General features: G+C 34.0%; 1 protein-coding gene across 1 annotated transcript in view; it reads right to left on the bottom strand.

The window, feature by feature from the left end:
- Positions 1-15166, bottom strand: part of NEK1 (NIMA related kinase 1) — a 116341-nt gene that overhangs the window by 86695 nt on the left and 14480 nt on the right. The window contains exons 5-9 of the mRNA XM_044680089.1: positions 14793-14860; positions 14041-14127; positions 12109-12163; positions 8973-9173; positions 2225-2288 (exon numbers count right to left, since the gene is read on the bottom strand). Of these exons, the coding sequence (XP_044536024.1) occupies positions 2225-2288; positions 8973-9173; positions 12109-12163; positions 14041-14127; positions 14793-14860 (475 nt within the window). The remainder of the gene's footprint in view (positions 1-2224; positions 2289-8972; positions 9174-12108; positions 12164-14040; positions 14128-14792; positions 14861-15166) is intronic.

Below are 15166 nucleotides of genomic sequence, written 5' to 3'. Positions count from 1 at the left end.
GTTTTAATTTTTATTTCTCTATTCAGTAGTAATTTGGAACTTTTTTCATATGGCTACAAATAGCTTGGATTTCATGCTTTTAAGAATTGCCTGTTCACATCATTTGGCCATTTATCATTAGGGGAATAGCTCTTTCTTATTCTGCTAAATTTAAATCAGTTTCTACATATATCTTGGAAATAAGACCTTTATCAGGGAAACTTGTTATAAAATGTTTTCCCCAAGGACCTGACTTCTCTTTTGAGTTTAGCTGCTTTGACTTTTTTTTTCTTGTGCAAAACCTCTTTATCTCAAATAATTGAAATTGTTCATTTTATCTGTTGTGATCCTCTCCATCCTTTGTTTGGTCATGATTCTTCTACTATGTATAGATTAATTAATGATGTCCTCTTTTATATATAATTCAAGTCACTTCTCTTTCCCCCCCACAACCCTAATGTTGTCTCTGAACACCCATGCTTTCCAACCCTGGAGTCTTATTAGGTATTATTTCTTCCTCTTAAAATGTAAACTTGCTCTTTTGAGGGCAGAGACTGTTTTGTTTGCTTTTATTATATCTCCAGGGTTTAACATCATGCTTGGCATATAGTAGGTGTTTAATAAATGCACTTCCCTCCCATTCATTGATACATAGATCTGAAAACCATTTACATGAGATAACAATTGAATCCATGAGAGATAAAATTCACCAAATGAAAAAGAATAGTGCAAAGAAGAGAGGGACCACAACTCAGTCTAAGGGAATAATCACAATTAGTGGACATGACAAAGATGAAAACTCAAAAATAGAGACAGACAAAGAGCAAACAGGTGAGAGAAGCACAAAAAGAGAGCAGAATCACAAAAACCCAGAAATAAGACTAACTTAAAGGAGAATGTAGTTAACAGTGTCAAATGCTACAAAGAAGTTAATGGTGAGAACTAAGAAAATCCATTAGATCTAGCAACTAAGAGATCACTGCTATCTTAAGAGAGAACAATTTAAAATAGTGAGGTTAAAAGCCAGAATAAGAGGCCTGAGAAGAAAGGAAGTAAAAATATTTAGTTGAGAAAGGGAAGAGATTTGGAGTAGTAGCTAAAAGGGATGGTAGGATCCAGTTAAGTGTTCCCTAACAAAGAGATTAGGAATCTTCAGGATCTTTATAAAATTAGCAGGGAAGGACTAAATTAAAAAGACAGACTGTGATAGTGGTGGGGTCATCTGTTGGAAAAGATAGAAATAACTGAACCAAGTACATAGGCAGATATGGATTAGCCTTTGGAATGAGAAGGACTACCTCATAGGGGTGAAGCAGAAGGTAATAGGGAATCAAGTCAAAGAGTTGTGAGATGGGGAAAAGAGGGAACTCTTGGCAAATTACTTTAATGGGAGCAGGGGAGGAAGAGTAAGAAGCAAAGTTTTCAGCTGAATGAGGAGAGTATTCATAAGTAGTCTGAGGAGACAAGAAAAGGCTTAGAATATTTGTTGAGACAGGACAGAAGAAAGGGGTAGGACTGTAGTAGTAGAGGTCTAGATTTGTAGTAGATTCTTCTTTTTGTGACTTATTCAAGCTCTATTTGGGAGTATATTAGTAGGAACAAAGGCAACATGGTGGGAGTAACTCAGAGATAAGGTTTCTCATAGCATGATAGGAATTAGGATAAGGGGATAAAGGAACTTGAAAGAAGAGAACAGGGTAGATTTAAAACTTAATCAAAGGTATAAGAATGGAAAGGGAGGAGAAAACTAGAGCAGGAGCAATGATCTAGGAAAATAGGAGGGCCTGGAGGTCACAATGAAGTTGAAGAATAGAGCTAATGATAGTATTATATAGGGAGAAATAGAATGGCAAAAGATTATGATCAGAAAAAGGAATTTTGTAGTTCTTAAACATTGATATGAGACAACTATGGTAATAGCAAAAGTAAGAGTGCATAACTAAAGAGGAGAAAAAGAGTAGGTCATGGAGGTTGTACAAATTGTGGAAGTAGGAAGTTAAAAGTATTTAAGGGAACATCAGCAAATAGGCTGGAAAGTTAATCTTACTACCACACTTCAGAATAGATCTGAACCTAAACATTTATTCAGTTAAATGGTCACCTGAACCTGGGTTACAAAAATTATTTATTGAGATTAAATTATTTTTGTCATTCTATGTGGACATAGAGAAAGTAGTTCAAATTATACTACAGTTAAGATTTTTTCAAAAAACAGATGAAAAGTATCAGAAGACATGTTGTTTACCTCGTATGTGATGATGAGCTCCAAATCTGCGAAATGCTCCACGACTAAATTCTTCTGCAATAAGCTTATAATAAAAAAGGAAGAAAAGCACATAATAGTGTCAGTCTTACAAAAAAAATTTTCAAACAAATAAGTAAACAATATAATCTTCATATTCCCTAAACCAGTGATGGGCAAACTTTTTAAAGAGGGGCTAAAGGAAAGGAAATGCTCATCTGTCAGTCTGTTTCTAAGGCAACTCTTTAGAAGTTTCATTGTATTATATCCTACTCATTTTATTCATCAGATTAGGAATAATGTTGGACAGCCAGATAGAACATTTCAGGTGGTCTCATCTGGCCCACAGGCCGTAGTTTGCCCATCATTGCCCTAAACAAATTGTAAATAGAAAAAATTACAATGTAAAAACCAAATTATATTCTTACCAAATTATACTAGTAATTCTAATATTTCCATTAGAAAAGAAACTCATTTCTTGTTTCTGCCAAAACAAACTACAAAAGCTAATGAAACTGCTCTCCTAACACACTTTCTTGATTATTATCCTTTTGCTCTGTATCTTAACTTGGTTGTATATTGTAAGGGCAAAGAGAGGCACTGATGTAAAAGTCAAACTTGGATTTGAGCAAACTAGATTTGTATTAACTGATGCAATATTTTTATTATTAAGAATATTAATTTGCATTAACTTATGAATTTAGTAGAACCAGAAAAAAAATACACAACTATAACAATGAAATGAAAAGATAACCAAAAGAAGTCTACTTTCTAGAAAAAAGAAAATGAAATGAACTTCCTTCTAAAGCAGAAGTGGGGGACTACTGAGGCATAATATTATATATACTATTATAGAAGATCACTGAATCATATTTTTCCTTGATTTTTTTCTTTATTACAGTTTCAAAAAATGATTATGATATAAAAATATTAAGATCATCAATAAAATACTTTAAAAGCACAACTATTCCCTTTTAAACATGATTTCATTCCAATAAAATTCTCTTATATGCACACACAATGCAATAAAAAGAAAACTTTCCCTTATAAATAAACAAAAAAAACATAAGTAATACTGTGACCCAATGATAGCTTTTACAATACTGACAGCCAGAATCTACATTCCTATTCTACCAACAGAAGGAGAAAGTGTCATCATTGTTTTGAAATCATCACTGACTATTGTATTTAGTCTCAATTCTGATGTATTGTTACAATTTACTTCAGGATACTGTCCTCATATCTATTTTCTTGGATTTGTATCAGTTCATATAGGTCTTCTTTTCCTTTGTATTCCTAAATACATTTCTTATTAAAAAATAAGATTGCAATACATTCAAATGGCATTTGTTGTTTAATTATTCGCCAATATTTGTTTCTAGTCTTTTGGTACCACGAAACAAGTCCTGTGACTTTTTCAATAAATGTGGGAACTGCCTGACTTCCTTATAAAAACTGTTGGATAAAAGGCTATTTTAACAATTCAGTCACTCTTCTAAGATAGTTCCAAATTATTCCTCAGAAAGGAGAAACTTACAGCTCCAGGGGTATATAAATGTGCCTCTTTCTACCTCTTTGAATAATGACTATTTACATTTTGTATAGCAATTTTTAAGAATGTGAGGTAATGAGGAAGCAATGCTGCTCAGTAGATAGAGAGTACCAGGCCTGGAGTTGAAAGGACCTGATTTCAAATCTGGCCTTAAATACTTCCTCACTGTGTGACACTGGGCAAGTCACTTAATCCTGTTTGCCTAGACCTTCTCCTTTTGTCTTATTACTAAGAAGTAAAGTCCTTTTTTTAAAAGTGAGGTAAATAATTGTTTTAATTTACATGAACTTAGTGATTTCTATCACTTTTTCATATAACTGTTCAAAAACTGCATTTCTTCTTTTTTGTCTGTCTCAGTTCTACAAAAGAAGAATGACAAGGGCAAGGCATTTGGAGTTATGTGATTTGTTTAAGATCATACGCAGCTAGGAAGTATTGGAGGCTAGATTCAAACCCAGGTTCTCTCAATTCTGGGCTGGCAGCCTACTGTGCTACCTAGCTGCCCCTTGTATTTCTTCTTCTTCTTCTTTTTTTTTTTTTTTTAATCTTTTTTTTTTTTTTTTTTAAACCCTTGTACTTCGGTGTATTGTCTCATAGGTGGAAGATTGGTAAGGGTGGGCAATGGGGGTCAAGTGACTTGCCCAGGGTCACACAGCTGGGAAGTGGCTGAGGCCGGGTTTGAACCTAGGACCTCCCGTCTCTAGGCCTGACTCTCACTCCACTGAGCTACCCAGCTGCCCCCTGTATTTCTTCTTTTTAAAATCATTGATCATTTTGAGCCATTTGCCTATTTGAGAATGATTCGCATTCATATATCTGCATCAGTTGTACCTTATTTAACAGTTATGTAACTTAACTATCAGACTTTTAACAGCAATGCCCAATGAAAAGATTCCCCAAATCTCCCACCTCTTACCACCTTGATGCCTTATCTTCTTATTCTAGTTGTATTTAAATTTTAATTGTCCCTATTGTCTTTTGTGATTTGCTCTATTCCTTGTTGAGTTATAGTTTCTCCTTCCAGTCACAAAAGTAAAAGGTTATTATTTTCGTCCTGTTCGAATTTTTTTTTTAATTTATGGTGTGATCTTTTATCTTTATGCCATTTATTCAATGGAACCCTTACAGAATCTTATTCTTATCTTATGGAAGTGATGTCAACAGAGCACAGGCTTGGTTCAGAATAGTCAAAGAAATCAACTCTGTGAAATCTAGTCTAGTTAAAGAGCAAGAGGCTCATACCCAGCGAGCTGACCATTTGGTCATGAATTCTTAGGCTATGACACAAAGAAAACTGTAAAATGACCCTCAATTCTATGTAGCTCCCTCTTACTTCTATACATACTAAGGCAAAGTGGTAGAAGAAAGGGCAGAAGATGCTAAGAACTACATAATTTTTAAATATTCTAAGAATATCAATTTAACTTTTGGTACACTATGTGAGATCCCTGTGCTATGATCAAGAAGTGGATAAATGATTGCAATCACTATACTGTATTAATCCTTAACAGTTGCTATAAATGAAATAAGTAGATAAAAGGAAGCTGAAAAAATAAATGTTAATATAATGTTTCAAAGTTCTTCCTGAAACAGCAAATTATACAATTCTAAGAGCTGGTAAATCTAAAGGTAATAAATATTTCATGATATATCATTTGGCCTTTCATATTACAATTCTCACAATAAATATATGTAAAAACTATCACTAATAACTTTGTGTGCAAATACTAATGGCAAAGGATAAGGGGGACAGATAAAACCTACAAAAAGTCTGACAAAACCCTCACAATATATTCTGTATGTGATGACTCTTCAATGCAAATAGCCACAGGGAAGGATGATGAAAAATATGTTGGGAAATTTATTTTAGCAGTAAGAAATGAGATGAAAGGGTTATAAACTACACAGAAATCTAGTACTCATTTAACATGAATACATTCTTCAAGAATGGGGAAGCATTAGATGTGATTATCACCAAATAATAAAAACTGAAATCTGTTATATTTTCAGATATGAAGCTACTTGTTACTGATGGATAGATTCATTCCCAGATCTGCTGTTATTTAGTCAAACCACTGACTTGCTAAAGCAAAGATTAGAATTAATAACAGCCTAGAACCAAACTGAGAAAATATGATGTGCAATTAAAACAACTTCAGATCTGTTTAAATATCTATCAAGAGTAGAAATGGGAAACTGGAGCGGTGAGCCACTCAGATTCTATTTCCTAAAATTTAACTAACATAAATTAAATGATATGCAAACAAAAGGCCAAAAAAGTATAGAAACCATGATAGCAATTAATCAATTGATACCCTGCTCAAGTTGATAAAAATGGTAGCCAAGGTCACCATCAGTTTAGAATATTTATTCCTGTGTAAAATATTACAGAGAACAATGGAAGTTCAAGAGCAATATTTCTTTATACAATAGTGAGAAGCAACAGAAGAAAAAACAAATTTAAAGAAAGTCTAAAAAGGTAAGTGATTCTAAAGGATTCTTACTATGATCAAAACTATATGGTACTGGTTTAGAGATAGAAGGGTGGATCAATGGAACAGATTTGGGGTAAACGACAGTAATAAGATAGTGTTCGATAAACCCAGACATTCTAGCTTTTGGGATAAGAATCCACTATTTGACAAAAACCGCTGGGAGAATTGGAAAACAGTATAGGAGAAATTAGGTTTAGATAACATCTTACATCCTATACCAAGATTAACTCAGAGTAGGTAAATGACTTAAATATAAAGAGGGAAATCATAAACAAATAAGATGAACATGGAATAGTATATCTGTTAGATCTATGGGAAAGGAAGGAATTTAAGACCAAGCAGGATATAGAGAATACTCCAAAATATGAAATGAATAATTATGATTATATTAAATTAAAAAGTTTCTGTACAAACAAAACCATCAAAATTAGAAGGGAAGCAACAAATTGGGAGAAAAAATTGTATAACAAAAACTTCTGACAAATGTCTCATTTCTCAAATTTATAAGGAGCTAAGTCAATTGTACAAAAAAAAAAATCAAGCCATTCCCCAATTGACAAATGGTCAAGGGACATGAAAAGGCAGTTTTCAGATGAAGAAATCAAAACTATCAATAAACACATGAAAAAGTGTTCTAAATCTCTCATAATGTGAGAAATGCAAATCAAAACAACACTGAGGTACCACCACACATCTAGAAAATTGGTCAACAGTAAAGGAAAATAATAAATGTTGAAGGGGTTGTGACAAAATCGGGACACTAATGCATTGCTGGTGGAGCTGTGAATTAATTCAGCTATTCTGAAAGGCAATATGGAAATATGCGCAAAAGGCTTTAAAAGAATGCATACTCTTTGATCCAGCAATACCACTACTAGGTTTGTACTCCAAAGAGATAATTAGGAAAAATACTTGCACAAAAACATTCATAGCCTCACTCTTTGTGATGGCAAAAAAATTAGAAAATGAAGAGTTGTCTCTCAACTAGAGAATGGCTGAACAAAGTGTGGTATATAATAGTGATGGAATACTATTGTGCTATAAGGATTGATGATCTGGAGGATTTCTATATGAACTGGGAGAACCTCAATGATGCAGAGTGAAATGAGCAGAACCAGGGGAACATTGTACAGAGAAAGTAAAACATTGTGGAACAATGCAATGTAATGAATTTTGCTAGAAATGAAACAAGCCAGGACACTCTTTGAAGGACTTATGTGAAAGAATGTTAACCACATTAGAGAGAAAGAACTATGGGAGTAGAGATGCAAAAGCAAAACATATTAACATCACTTATCACATGTATATATGGGTATTTGAGGTTTAGGCTTTAAAAAATCGCTCTATAGAAAAAATAAATAATATGGAAATAGGTATCAAGTGATAACATATGTATGGCACAGTGGAATTGCTTGTTGGCTCTGGGAGAGGGGAGGGAAAAAAGGAGGGAAAGAAAATGAACCATGTAAACATGGAACATATTTTAAAATAATAAATAAAAATAAAGGATTTTTACTGAGCTATAAGAAACACGTAATAGGAAGAATTCAAAGAAGCATGTTAAAGACTTATCTTTATAAATGGATTCAAAGTAGAGTAAGCAGCACCAGAACAATATATGCAATTACAAAGGGAATGAAAAGAATAAAGAAATGAAACAGAATCTGGTGTAATTATAGTGATTAAGAAGCTTAGCCTTGAAAAAGAATGGAGAAAATACACTTCTTTTATTTCTCTACAGAGATGGAAGGTTATAGGACAGGAGAGTGTATAAACTACAAAACTTAACTGATATGCTAGCAACTTTTGCTAAACTATTTTTTTCTCTTTTTTAATTTTTTCTTTAAAAGAGATGACTCAAAGGGTAGGAAAGCAGGAGGGATATATTCTTGAATTAAGTTAATATAAAAGCAAAAATAATAATAAAATTTTAATGTCAATTATTTCCAAAACAAAAACAAAAAAAGTGAAGTCTGACAAGATACCCAACTAAATAAAGTCCTTCCAGGGACATTTAAGAATAAAACTTGAGGGACAGATAGTCTGAATAGGAACAAAAAATACACAGAAAGATTTTTTATAAGACTTTATACTGGTAAAGACAAACACTTGAACTCTTACACCACAACTTAAGGATCCCAAGCTTAACTCTGAAACAAAGACTTAGTCTCTAATAACAAAATTCTTTTAGTGATATTTTATGGTTTCAACTCATATAATATCAAAGATCTAAACCTGAAGGACATGCTCACAGAGGTTGGAGAAGTATAGAATGGACCTACGCAAAAGGCATTATGTAACAACTGGGGCCCAGGATATCATTATGAAAATGCAAAGTTGGGGAAATAGTGAGAAGAATAATGGACATCATGCCTTCTTGACTGGTATTCATGAGATGTGTCAAGAAATTTAAAGGAAGGCCTCTAACACACTATATGGATTACCTGTGGCATATTTGAAGAAATATATGAGAAGAGTTGCAAAAGATGGGGCTAGAAAAAGTACACTTAATGTATGAATTGTTATGCCAATAGAATAGCTATAAATTGCTAATTTTAGAAAATATATCAGCTTAATTCAATTCAGGGGGTATACATCTGCAAAAAGCATTATAGAAGTATGGTATAGTATGTAAACTGTAATGAATCATCAATTTATGAAATGTCATATGAAGAGTTTAATTGTTATCAAATCAAAAACATACCTCAGGTGTGAGAAACTTTTCGATACGTTTGGCTATAAAATTTTTCTCCAATATGGAGTTCACTGATGGTCTATCCCTAGGATTCCTTTTAAATAACTGAGAAAGTAGATTACGGAGATCAAAGGAATAATGCAAGGACACAGGAGGAAAAGATCCAGAGATGATCTTCAGAACCAGGTTTTTCATATTGCCAGCTTCAAACTACAATTACAGGAGAAAAAATGGTAAATAAATAGGCCAAAAAGGTCCATTAAAAACAATTATTTCCTCACTTCCCATAATCTATTTAATTTTTTTAAATTTTTAACAAGTTTTTAAATTATGAGATTGAAATTTTTTCCCTCCCTCTAATCCCACCCCCATCCATTGAGAAGGCAAGCAATATTGCTTTATATATGTGAAGTCATGTAAAATATATTTCAATGCTGGACAGGTACAGCAGCTATTTTCCTAGTTTTCTATCAATTTAGATCATTAATACGATTTCTTCCCAAATATTCAATTCCTCAAGAGTTCTCTAATGCAAAGTTTACTTGTTTCCCTTTTCTGAGGGTTCATGTAGAATACAATATAATTTCTAAGAATGTTAATATTTACTTGTAAGTCTATTCATTTCTTTTATTTCAGCAAACATTAAATATTTAACTAGTGTGATGAGATTAAATCTACCCTGCCCATCTTTAGATTTAATCGTCAAAGGTGAAAACATCTCCACTTAACTCACAAGTTGGGAGGTCTGTGACCCACGTGTGCTAGAGTGAGTGACAAATCAAACTGTATCAACTGTCTCCTGGGCAGTCCTAAGAAAAGTGTCTGTTGTGATTGGATATATAAACTAATAGGAAGGCACAGGAAGTGACACATAAGAAGCCCCTTTAAAAGAAAGCTCAGTGAATTCAGCTAGGTTCTTCTGGTTTGTGACTGGGACTTGGAGAAGCTCTGGAGCTGGGACCCTGAGAACTTGGTTAGACTGTTCTTAAATCTTTCTTTTGGAATTCCACATGGTGAGTGTAAAGACTGAATCTTTCTGAACTTCTCTTAAGGAACTTCCCTTTCAAAGAGACTCTGTGACAGAAGCTTTTGCTTCAGTCACCTCCGGTGCCCTTCAGGCCTCTGGCCAATCTGACTTTCGGCTCAGGGCTGAATCTCCCTCAGCTGAGGGTTAATTAGATCTGCCTGGGTTAAACTAGGGGAATGGAGCAAATTACCTAGTGTGTTAGGTTACTTATCATATCTTATCCTTTCTCCAATTTTCTTACATTCTCTCTCTCTTTTCATTTGTAAATAAATGTCCATAAAGGTCAATTTGACTTGAGGTTATTCTTTAATTGGGGACTGATAATTATTCAATTCCCTGGTGACCAAACCTTTTAATATTCACTCAATCAAAACCCCTTTTTACCCCTTACACCAGTCTTAAGAATTTGCATCGACAAAGCCTGACTTTATAACTTACAGAGGGAAAAACTAAAAAACGTAAAACAGATTATCCAAAGGTAGCAAACTCAGGGGCATAGTTTCTTAATGGTAGGAAAGTAAATGTGTGAACCTTAGCTTCCCAGATAAGAGTAGATAATTATTATAAAGACAACTGAAGTATATGCACAGGTGTTTTTGGCAAAGGTCAACTGATTTTTTGAAATTCTCCAAGTTTCTTTCCTCTAATAAAACTGAAATGGAGAACCTTTTAGAGACCAAGTGCCCAACCTGCAACCCTCATGCTGCATGTGAGCCCCCTGCCTTACAGGGGCAAGAAGAAACTCTTGAGCTCCTTCCACAATCCTTGGGAATTAAGACTTTTTCACTTGATCACCAGGCATTCTTAGCGTCTACCCAATTTTTTCTCTCATCCTGGGCTAGAAACTAAGAGGCAACACAAGGATGAAAAGAGGTAGGGGCAGAAGAATACAGATCAGATTCCCTTATGACTTACTGGTGCTGTTCCACATGTGCTCAGCAACTGCTTTCTTATCCTCCCAACTATGAAAACATCCCCTGACAGGCTACTAACATTGTCCAACAGAGCGTAGAGAACATTTCTGTTCAAGGGACCAGATGGAGTTTAGGTATAAGTGTTTGTGAACTTACTGCAAAACAGTTTTTATTGGGGCACAGTTGTACAAAGACTGCCCTGTTACTTGAGAATACATACACAAAGAAAGCATGCATTCTAACTTTTCACATTGCCTAAGATGGTTTGTCTAGTAAATGATTTTTTTCTAAAAATAATTTTTTAAAAATCTCCTTTTAAAAATATTTAAACTTACGGGGGCAGCTGGGTGGCTCAGTGGATTGAGAGCCAGGCCTAGAGACAGGAGGTCCTAGGTTCAAATCTGGCCTCAGACACTTGCTAGCTGTGTGACCCTGGGCAAGTCACTTGACCCCCATTGTCTAGCCCTTACCACTCTTCTACCTTGGAGCACTGGCTCCAAGGCAGAAGGTAAAGGTTTTTAAAAAAAAAATGTTTAAACTTAGAATAAAATATTCTAGCAGAGACACTTATATGGGATCCTTTACCCATTACAAATTCTTGTCTTTAGGAGTTAAGGTAGTATGACTGGCTCTTACTTTTAAAAATTCATATTAAATGAATGAATTAAATATCAACTTTAAATTCAGTTCTGGGGCTACAAAAGTGGCAGCTTGGCATAGTGGCCAAAGAGCTTGCCCTAGAATCTGGGAGACCTGGGTTCATGTTCATTCAAGTCCTACCTCTGACATAAACTGGCTACATGAAACTATGCAATTCACTTAACCACTCGGTGATCTGGGGGCTGACCTGCATTGACAAAGTAAGTTTCTAACACTGAAGAAATCATAAGTCTAGGCCATATCCTTATTCCTATCCCTAACTAAAGAATTTGTTAAAAGTAAGCATAACAATACATATTAAACTTAGAAAATGTTATTTTATTTTATTAGCATTTCCTATATATCTGAATGTTAAAAAGAGCTAATAAAATTAAATTTATGCAGAGGTGAAGAGAAATAAAAAAGTACAAAAAATGTGATCCAACAAAAATTTTTATCGCCAGTGCTTTTAATCACCATTTAAAAGATTTCAAAGGACAAAAATAATGAAAATTAAAATGAATTCAATGTAAATAATTCTGAAGTATTAAAAAGACATACTTACTGCATGTTTAAGTGTACACATCTCATATAAAACACAACCTAAAGCCCAAATGTCACTAGAAAATAAAAAACAAAAGACAGTATTTCCATTAGGTTTTTAAAACTTCAAGTTCCTGATTTAAGATAAAAAATATTTCCATTTAAAAGAACACATCCCTTTAAAAAAATCCTGAAAGAAATCTCCTAACAAAAACAGGACCAAAGTGTGCAATTCATATTAAAGAAATAAAAAATGTACCCATTTCAATTTATATGTTCATGAAAGTGGTCTAGGATCAAGGAAAATAGATTTGGAGCTGGAAAGTACCAGAAGTCATCTTGCAATCCTTTTATTTAATAGATGAGAAAACTGTTGTTTTCATCATAATGATGTGATGAAAAATAAGACAGAAATTAAGGGTTTTTTCAAGAGAAAAAAATGTAAATAAAAAAATTATAGTGAAGATAAAGCATATTATTCCAGTAGAATGGGAAGCTACTTGAAGGCAAAGGATTATTTCCTTTTTGTCTTTACATCTACAATGCCTTATATATACTTAATAATGTTTGTTGAACCAAACATAAAAACCTTACATCTTAAGTGCTATAATTTAATGAAGAAAAATGGAAAAAAAAGTTGCCGTGTCTAATGAAAATGGAAGCAAAATGGTAATTTTACTTTGCATACTTTGCTTAAAATAAAGGAAAAACTGCCACCCCTTAATTCAATAAGTGTTAGGTACCTACTGTGTCCAAGACAGTGGCAATATAAAACAAGCACAAAAATAGTTTCATGAGGATGCGACTAATGATGCTTAGGATAGAGGGGAGAAATCAGGAAAGGACCTTGAGCTGTGCCTTTAAGGAAGCTTGGAACTCTTTCAAGGTAGTAAAGAGAGAATTGATTCCAGACCTGAAGCTGGTCACCTGTGTGCAAAGGCAGGAGAGGGAATGTGTATGGGGATAGCTGGTAGATCAACTGGATTAGAACCCAAAATATTTTAACGAGGAGCAATATATAATAAAATTGGAAAGGGGCCATATTTTGGAGGTCAGGCTGAAAATTTCACATTTTATACTAAAGACAATATATGTTTTAAGAATATTATTTTGATACTTCTGGGGAGGAAGGAAAGTAAGTTGACAGTAGGGAGACCAATTAAGAGGCAATTTACTCAAGAAATTTAAGACAAATCCCTTCACAAAGAACCTCATTTTGATTGTTTCTTTGCAATAATATGTTTTGACTAAAGTAAAGGGTTAGAAGTCATATTCCCAATTACAAGATTGAGGAATAAAACAGAGCTGGCACTATAGACAAAGAGGCAACAGTCATACATATCACTGTATTTTTCCTCTTCCCAGGTCCTGACTCTTTTTTGCAGTTTTGTTTTGGTGGCAGTTTGAGAGTGAAGGCAGATTTCACTTTTGTGGTTTGACACAAAAGGGAGAAGAGGTTCAAAGATCAATGACACTTAAAAGAAAAGACTTCTCTGTATCTATCAGGTAAATATGACACAAAATTATAGATTTAGGGATTCAAGCTCCTTGACTTGAGGGGTTAAGTGATTTGCCCAGATTCTATCATTCCTGCCACTGTTCCATGTTGGCTCCTCAAAAACAAGTTCTTTGCATTGGGGGAATGATGATTTCCTTGACCAAGGAAAGAAAAGAAGTACTTGTTTGTCCAACATTATAAAGACTCAAATGAAGCCAGGCCTTCATGGATCATTTATTAAGGTTATTTAAGTGGTTTTGTGAATGAAGTCTTCCTTACTATGATATTCACGGTGATGGAATTTTACTCTTTACCATTTTCTATGCAATATCCTCAAATATTCAAATACACTGTGATGAAGTTATTCAGCTAGACACCCATCAGACTACTGACTTGCATGTTTAATGCAGTAAAAAACTATGAAAAATAAATAAAATTTACATAAAGTTTAGGTACCTTTTATTATTATATGGTTTGTTTTCACAGATTTCAGGTGACAAATAGTATGGAGTTCCTATGCAAGTCCGAGCTAATTCAACAGTACTAGAATAAAAAGAGAAAATTACTGGTGTACCAACACATTTAATACATTAAGAACAATCATATGCAATATCAGCTTTTATTCATGTTTAACTGTTGTCAAAATTTCTGAACAATAAGAATTATGGCTGACTCAAAGGACTATAGAGAGACATATGATAAGATAACCATGCTGCAGTCTGTTATTATCACCAACAATCTACACTCAAGAAAGTATCAACCAGGAAATGAAGAATGAGCAAAAAGGCAGCCAAAGAACAGCAGTGAAAAATCAGCTTTGGCATTCATCATTTTTGAAGACCCAGAAGAAGGCCTCCAGAGCACTAGACCAGTGATAGGCAAACTTTTTAAAGAGGGGGCCAAAGGAAAGGAAATACTCATCTGTCAGTCTGTTTCTAAGGCAACTCTTTCGAAGTTTCATTGTATCATATCCTACTCATTGTATTCATCAGATTAGGAATAATGTTGAGGACTGGACAGAACATTTCAGGGGGCCACATCTGTAGTTTGCCCATCACTGCACTAGACAGATCATCCATGGAAGGTCTACCACATTAATTAACACTAACAGGAATCTCGCAGAATGAGAATGAGTACCCACAATGGGATCACATATTCACTGAAGCCCTCAAGTAACCTCAAGGCAAAGCTCAAAGAAAATATATTACCTATTAAGAACTCTAGCAATTCCAAAGTCCCCCAATTGTATCGTCCCATCTTTGGTTAAAAATATGTTCTGGAAGAAAGAAAAAAAATTTCTATCAGATATCAATATTTTTAATTTTTAGAAAGTTTGTAATCCATAGAAAGAAAAACCTAATTAAAGAGAAAAGTATACTACCTATTACCAAAGATTAATTAATTTTTCTCTTTAAGATCAGCTGATAATGAAATGAACTGAATCTATGGGAATAGCTTAAGAAGATTAGGGGCTTCCATTCCACAGCAAGGTTGTGGAATGCCCAAATGCACTCCGGTTTGTAAGGTCTCTGGGAAACCATAGTTTCACAAAACTCCTGCATCAGTAACTTCTTAGAAGAAC

Source organism: Gracilinanus agilis, chromosome 6 (assembly GCF_016433145.1).
Source record: "Gracilinanus agilis isolate LMUSP501 chromosome 6, AgileGrace, whole genome shotgun sequence".
Lineage (NCBI taxonomy): Eukaryota > Metazoa > Chordata > Mammalia > Didelphimorphia > Didelphidae > Gracilinanus > Gracilinanus agilis.
Note: the sequence above shows the minus strand (reverse complement) of the source record. Positions and strands in the feature narration are given on the sequence as shown.